The sequence below is a fragment of the Sinocyclocheilus rhinocerous genome, unplaced genomic scaffold (genome assembly GCF_001515625.1).
Source record: "Sinocyclocheilus rhinocerous isolate Xijiao unplaced genomic scaffold, SAMN03320098_v1.1 scaffold2460, whole genome shotgun sequence".
Lineage (NCBI taxonomy): Eukaryota > Metazoa > Chordata > Actinopteri > Cypriniformes > Cyprinidae > Sinocyclocheilus > Sinocyclocheilus rhinocerous.
In genome coordinates this window covers 87,585-95,338 of record NW_015645611.1, presented here as the reverse complement: position 1 = coordinate 95,338, position 7,754 = coordinate 87,585, and the positions used below count along the sequence as shown (strand labels likewise).

Genomic DNA, 7,754 nt, shown 5'->3' with positions numbered 1-7,754 from the left:
ACGATCGGATGAAAAGAGCAGGTCATTTGTAACTCTGATGAGAGCAGTCTCAGTACTATGTTACGGTCTAAATCCTGACTGGAAATCCTCACAGATACCATTTCTCTCTGAGAAGGAACATAGCTGAGAGGATACTGCCTTTTCTAGTATTTTTGACAGAAAAGGGAGATTCGAGATTGGTCTGTATTTGTATCACAAAATATCAGAGGAAATTGTAAACTTTCCCCATTGTGGGAATCCAGCAGTTGACTGATTGGACAAGAGAAAAAATGTGGCTACTTTTCATTCCTTTTGGGCGGGTTTTGAGCTGTCATTGGGCTGGAAAATTTTCTTGGACCTGGCAACCCTGGTTTCAACAATTGTTTCACTTTCATTTAACACCAGACGGAAAGACAGGTTTGTGTTTTGACGCACAAAAATCAAGCTATTTTGACAAATATTTAGTTTTTTTCATGCTTCTTTTTTCATAGCTCTTTTTCATAGTTCAAGGATCTGTGACAAAGGCTTGCTTACAAATAATGTGAGCTGGCAGAAGAATATACAAATCCACCACTGCTGTGCATGCAACAATTAATTTTTGTTTGGTTTATGTCTTGTAAAATAATGTTAATGTTCAGCAGCAGTAACATCATTTAGAAACTATAGCAAAGACAAAAAAAATGTCAGAAAACAGGACAATGAAAGACCCAAGATCCAGTAAGTTTTCAATTCCTCTTTTTGTATACTTTCCATTTGCTTACAAATACTGCTTTTTAAACAAATTCATGACAGAAGAATATTCAAATACATACCTTTTTTTTTAGATACAAGACTCTCTGAGATAAGAATATTAATGATTGGGGGTCGAGAGTTGGGGGGGAAAGAAGCAAGTGGAAAAAGTTCAGCAGGAAACACCATTTTGGGGAGAAATGCTTTTGATATTAGTAGAAGAACTGCACGATCTGTTCAAGCTACAGGAGACGTGCATGGAAGACATCTGACTGTTGTTGACACACCAGGCTGGTGGTGGCATTACACTATTGAAAATACTCCACAGTTTGATAGACTGGAAATTATAAAAAGTCCAACACTATGTCTTCCTGGACCTCACGCCTTCCTTCTTGTCATACCTATATATTTAGCATTTCCAAGTATCTATAGAATGACTCTGGAACAACAAATGAAGTTTTTGTCTAATGAGGTCTGGAAACACATTATTGTGTTGTTCACTTCTACTGAGCCTTGTGATGAGAGCTCTTTGAAAAACAAGGTCAGAAAATGGCCAGATCTCGAACAGCTGTTAGGGAGGTGTCACAACAGATACCACATTCTTAATATTAACAACCAGAGTGACAACACTCAAGTGATCGCACTGCTGGAAAAGATTGAGAAAATGGTGGCACAAAATAAGGACCAATGTCTTCAAATCAGCCAAAGCATATCTGCATGGATTCAGAAAGAAAAAACAACAAAGGAAAGAGACAAACAAAGAATACTCACTGAAGGAAAACAAACGACTAAACTTCAAGCTGACAACAGAGGTAAAAAAGTGCATTGGTATTATCTATTATATAAGTTAAGACTCAATGTATATGAAAATATGGTGTATATGTACTGTTGATAATGTGATGCTATAACCTTAAATAACTGTCCTTATTTAGATGGGGCACAACATCTGACTGATATAAGGACTGTGATAGTTGGAGCTTCTTGGGCTGCAAGAAGCTCTGCAGGCAACGTCATTCTGGGGGAAGAAGCTTTTGAAGTTGACGATTCAAGAACAACAGTGCGCTGTGCAGTTGGTCATGCTAAAGTACATAGCAGACAGCTAACAGTGGTCGACACTCCAGGCTGGTACTATAACAGTCCTCTTGAAAACACATCAGAGATGGACAAACTTGAGATTAGACGTAGTGTGTATCTATGCCCTTCTGGACCACATGCTATTTTGTTAACTGTTCCTGTTGCCACAGCTTTTAACAAGTCTTATCAAACTGCTGTGGAGGAACATATGAGTCTTTTGGGGGAAAATGTCTGGAATCATACAATTGTGCTGTTCACTCGAGGAGACTGGCTTGGCGATACAACCATTGAGGAACGTATCGAGATAGAAGAAGGACGCCTTGAGTGGCTGATGGAAAAATGTGGATACAGATATCATGTTTTAAATTGTAAACAGCACAATAACAACACACAAGTAGTGGAACTCCTTGAAAAGATTGAAAAAATGGTGACGGAGAACAATGGCTGTTATTATGTTCCAGAAATAAAGAGTGATCCAGTCACTGAGCTTGAAAAGAAGATGAAAACTGCAAGTACTAACAAGATGAACGTGAGCAAGCAAAGACATAGCCTTAAAGAGTTGCTTAAAGGTACTGTAGGTGCACAGCTTGCTACTTTGTAAAATTGCAAGTAAAAAATATATGTATTTTCACATTTAAAGGAAGGAATTAACTCAAATCTGAATCCCAATCACTGTGAACATAATGACATACTGTATAATTGAATGCAAAATGGTAATACAATTTTGCAGGCACTCTACTTTAGCTCTTAGTTGTGACTATATTTACAATGAAGAACTGAGGCAGGCTGTGAATTTTTAATAGTAAACACTCTGGTACTTCTTCATCAATACTAGAACGAAAATACAATCTCAAAGATGTGAGGATCGTGCTTCTTGGAGCAGAGGGAGTCGGGAAGAGCACGTCAGGAAACGTTATTCTGCAAGGATATTTTTTTGAGCCCACACTGGGAGAGGTATTACATACTTCCATGTTTGTGATATTCAAGATTCAGTTCTATATCCTGTGCAAAAGTCTGAGGCATGTTAGTATTTTCACCCCAAAAAATAGTTTTAAGCCAGTTATTTTTATTTTTATTATTTGTAATAATCCAGTGAGATTTTTGTATCCAGAGGGAGTCTGACAACAGCCGGTGCTCCACACAGAGATCTGATCTCACCATCATAGAGTCTGTCTGTTATTACATTAAGAAAAAGAAAACGCTTAAAGCTACGTGAAAAACTGTGCCTAGGACAAAAGCTGCTTTAAAAGCAAATGGTGGTCACACTAAATATTGATTTGATTTAGATAATAGCAGCTCACTGAAAAATAAAATCAATTTTTGACATTATTTTTGAAAGCATTTACAGAGTTTTTACACAGTGCCTAAAACGTTTCACAGTACTCTAGCTTTGCAGATACAGTATCTGTCTTCAAGCATCTTAGAGGCATTGCCACAGTTCTTCTGGATTTAGTCTGTCTCAGTTTTTTTCTCTTGAATCATGTAATAATAGACAGACTCGATGATGGTGAGACTAGATCTCAGAGCGGTATTCACTTTCTGTGAATACAACTGGACTATTACACATAATGGCAAAAGGAGCTTGGAAATGTAAACTGATCATAGCAAAACTTATAATTATTGGCTTAACATGCCTAAGACTTTTTCACAGTACTGTTGCCTGTTAGCTGTATGATCAATTACTGTTTTTATGTTTTGTGATGATTATTTATGAGTCCTTTGAAAGAGTTTTCTTACTGTTCATTTTTAAATAGAATCATTTAGAAACTTATTTTTTCTTGTTTAGATAAATTCATTGTAATTTTTTCTAGGGTCATGAAATCCATACAAGGCAATGTGTAACAAAACAGAGGAAAGTTGAGGGACGTCATGTCTCAGTGGTGGACACACCAGGCTGGTCCACATCAACTCTGGAAAATGCCAAAGAAATGTTGTGCAGTCTGGAAGTTTGTTCTCCAGGACCTCATGCATTCCTGCTAGTGTTGCCTGTATGCAAGCCTTTTACAAAGAAATGTCAACAAACAGTAAAGGAGCTCATGAGCCTTTTTAGAGAGAATGTCTGGAGACATACAATAATATTATTCACTGAGGCACACTGGCTGAAGAATACACCAGTTGAGGAGTATATTGCATGTGAAGGAGAAGCTTTGCAAGAGTTGATAAGTAAGTGTGGAAACAGATATCATGTGATAGAGAATGACTGGAATAACAGATCTCAAGTCAGAGCCTTGTTAAAGACGATTGAACAAATGGTGGCAAGAAATAGAGGTGAATACTTCACTCTTGAAAAAAAGGCAAGCAAGCCAGCAGTCCTCGGGTGGCTCAGTGGGTCAAAGACACTGACTGAAGAGGAGTGGATGAAACGTGAGGATGAACTTATTGACAGGGTGTTGAAAACACTAGTGGTGGATCCAGATGAAAACCCCAAGCAGTCACCTCACCAACTAAAAGGAAGTTTTGATGGCTCAATCCCAAATAGTATGTTTCTGTTTATATACAAATATATAAGCTATAATAATAATGTAAATTATATAGAATACATTTTCATATTACATGCACAATACATATAAATGTGCAGTCTACTATTTTAACATATTTATACTATTATTTACATTTACAGTATGTTTAGAGAGGCACAATGTACCTATAAATGATGCATGGAATGAGCAATGATTTCCATAGTAGCTTTACTATATGTACTGTAACCAAAATGTCTAACATTAAAAACCAATGTGTTTTCAGTGAGTGGAGATTCTGGATTTTCTGATGGAAACAGTGTATCTGGAGTTGATGTTCTCAACTCTACTGTTAAAGTAAGTAGTTGGCTTGGGCGTCCAGGAAATGATGCAACATCATCTGGATATGACACCATGAGCACTGCATCCAGTACTCAATATCAGAAGATGGAAGATGTCAAGGTTGATATTCCAGTGTCCAGACACCCAGTGGGCACTCTGAAACCTGTTAGTGATACGAGTGCAAAAAAGCATTCAAGATCAAGATCAATATAAAGCAACTCTTCTGTGCACTGTGGGACAAGAGGAAACAGTCACAATATTAACATATATGCTTGTGATATCTTAAAGCTGTTGTGCTCGTGTGGGACAAGATGCTAGGTCTCTGTGGTGGACATACCAGGCTGGTCCACATAATCTATGGAAACTATGAAAATGTTATGCAGTGTGACAGTTTGTTCTCCAGGTCCACATTCATTTCTGCTAGTACCTGTACTTGAGCTTTTCTAAAAGAAATCTCAACAGACAGTTAAGAAGCTCATGAGCATTTTTGGTTTATATGGCAGATGGCAGAAATTGTATTCCAATGCCCATACACCAACACATTGCGTAGAGACTTAAACAAACATCAGTAACACAAGTAAAAACAATGTATAAACCTTAAAGTACAATCTTGCAAAACATATTTAATAAAGATCTATACCCGGGTTTAATCTCGATGAATGCACACACTCATGAAATGGGAATTCACTTTGGATAAAAGTGCAAAATGCATAAATGTAAGCTTGCAAAATAGTGTTCCACTGTACCACCCGTGGTGCAAAAATAGGATTTCAGGAACGCTAAGGGGTTTTAAGTAATGACATAACTATATAAAATAAATACATAGTAGCATTTCTTACATAGGGTTTGTTAATTCAACAATATATTCAATATACAACAAGTGTAAGATCACTGAACACTGTAAAGTCCAATTTTAAGACCATTAAACTTTGTACTTGAACTTTTGTGTTCTTTGTGTACTTTAACATTATGCATTATTGTGTTTATGTCGGCAACAATGTGGAATATGCACACATCTTTAATAAACTGGTTTATATATACTTTCTGTAAACAGCAATTGAATATACAGTAAATGTTCCATAGTAAGAAGAGTAGATGAGCTGTCACCACTGAAAAAGCATCTATATACAGTACAGTACTTATAGTAGTACTATGTTTACAAAGTGTCAATGAGTCTGTACCATATACTGGAAAGGAGGCTGGAGAAGCCATTGGAGCCTCTGGAGAAAGGAGGAAACAGAGAAATGGAGTGAGAACTTACCCTGATAGACGAGGTTAAGCATGAAGAAGAAGCCGATCCTAGACTTCTGGGGGCCCTACGCAAAACTGTGTCGGCCGTGGGGGGGGTATGAATGACGAGTTATGAATGAATGAAACGCCTTTGTCCACTTGAGAAACGGTGTCTCTTCCGCGGCTCGGTATGCTTTCAACTCTTTTTTTTTTGTCTCCACTGTATGACATTCACGTTACATGATTTGACTGATTTTTACATAGAAAGGGTCGACAGCGCACCACATTAAAAGAAATGACATAAGCGGTTTTCATAACTGCTGGCCAAATTCAAAAAACAAAACTAAAATTAAATCATCTTTGAGAGCAAGGGGGCCCCCTGGTGTTTCGGGGGCCCTACGCAGCTTGCATACTTTGCGTACAGGGAGGATCGGCTCTGACGAGAGGAATAAAGTACAGCTAGTTCCAGGTGTTCCCCGAGGCATCATTAGTCTGAGCATAGAGATGAAAGAAGTTACGCATGTTCTTGTGAATAGTGCTAAATAAATATATTTCACAAATAGAGGAAAGCAACTATGCAAAGCAAATGAATTACTGTACGGAAATGAGAAGAGCAAGGCTCAGAGTAATAGAAAGATGCTACGCTTCATGTTACCGTTAACTCTCTGCTACAGCTGCCACTTATTGTCACTTCCCCGCACTTATCATGTAAACACCACTTTTACGGTGTCTCTTTCATTATATGGAAATCCAGGGCATTATAGACAGATGGTATGATGTAGGGTTGTGAATCTTTGGGGTGAAAGCAAATAGATTTAATTTATGATTTATTGGTTTTCTTCTCAAAAAGGGATATTTGTAAATTCAGTTTGAATTTTGCTGAATTCAACCGAAAACCTTTTTAAAATGCTTTTATAGAATTCAGAAAGGACTTTCCTTCTTAGACAAAAAATAGGAATAAATAGCCATAGGAAAATGTACATATAGCATGAGATCTCTTTATATTGTATTTCAATTGTTTCTCGTGGTTAGCAATGTGATTAAATTGAGAGAAAATTGAGTGTTTTGCCTTTTTAGATTTTTCCAAAATCTATTAAATTGCCTCACTGGCTACTACATAGGTAGCTGCCTTCTAACTGAAAATATTGTTTTTTATTACATTAATTATTAATTATTATCTATACCTTTTAGAATTGAATGAATTACTTCTATAATCAACAATTCTCTCTTTGCACTGTAAATTATGGCATTGCCTTCTGTGAATGATACATTATGGTCCCGATAATTTAGGCTAAATGAGGTATGTTAAGAGTGTAACAAAATGAAGTTGATTTTCTTTGAGAAAAGGCCTCCTGAGATGAGTGCAGATTTGATGTCTCAAAATACTGTCTAGTTTGAAAGAGAGCAATTGTCTCTTTTTCAGTGTTTTGCTCTACTTTTACCCACAGTGTCTTCCTAGTGCATGGAAATCCTCCTAAAATATTTGCTGCTATGGAAAGCAATAATACATTTCAAAAAGAGTCATAACATTATGAAAATAATGCCATAATGTTATGAAAATATGTTATGAAAATAAGCCATAATGTTATGAATAAGCCATAAAATGTAAAGAACTGAAAAAAATTTGGTGTGAGATTTACTTGAAAAAAGCTATGTAACAATTTTCACTCAGAAAATGTTAGTAAATATATCTGAACGGTCCAAGTAAAGGCTAAACACAAGTATTAGTAGTTTTAACAAGAAATTCCCAAGTAAGGGTTCAAGTAAATGTTACTCATCCTTTGTTTGTACATTTTATTTAAGTGATGCTTATAAACATACTTAATTTTTTTACATGAGTCCTAGTTATCTTTTTCCTCAGTAATCTTTACTTGAAATATTTTTTAAATATTACTTGAAATCATATATGAGGTATTAATATAATATAATATAATATAATATAAT

General features: G+C 36.3%; 1 protein-coding gene across 1 annotated transcript in view; it reads left to right on the top strand.

Annotated features, from left to right (window-relative positions):
- LOC107706844 (GTPase IMAP family member 8-like) overlaps positions 1-4,898 on the top strand; it is an 11,675-nt gene extending 6,777 nt beyond the window's left edge. Inside the window, exons 2-6 of the mRNA XM_016510680.1 lie at positions 1,641-2,351; positions 2,618-2,736; positions 3,594-4,290; positions 4,525-4,745; positions 4,869-4,898. Coding sequence (XP_016366166.1) covers positions 1,641-2,351; positions 2,618-2,736; positions 3,594-4,290; positions 4,525-4,745; positions 4,869-4,898 — 1,778 coding nt within the window. The remainder of the gene's footprint in view (positions 1-1,640; positions 2,352-2,617; positions 2,737-3,593; positions 4,291-4,524; positions 4,746-4,868) is intronic.
- The last annotated feature ends 2,856 nt before the right edge of the window (positions 4,899-7,754 follow it).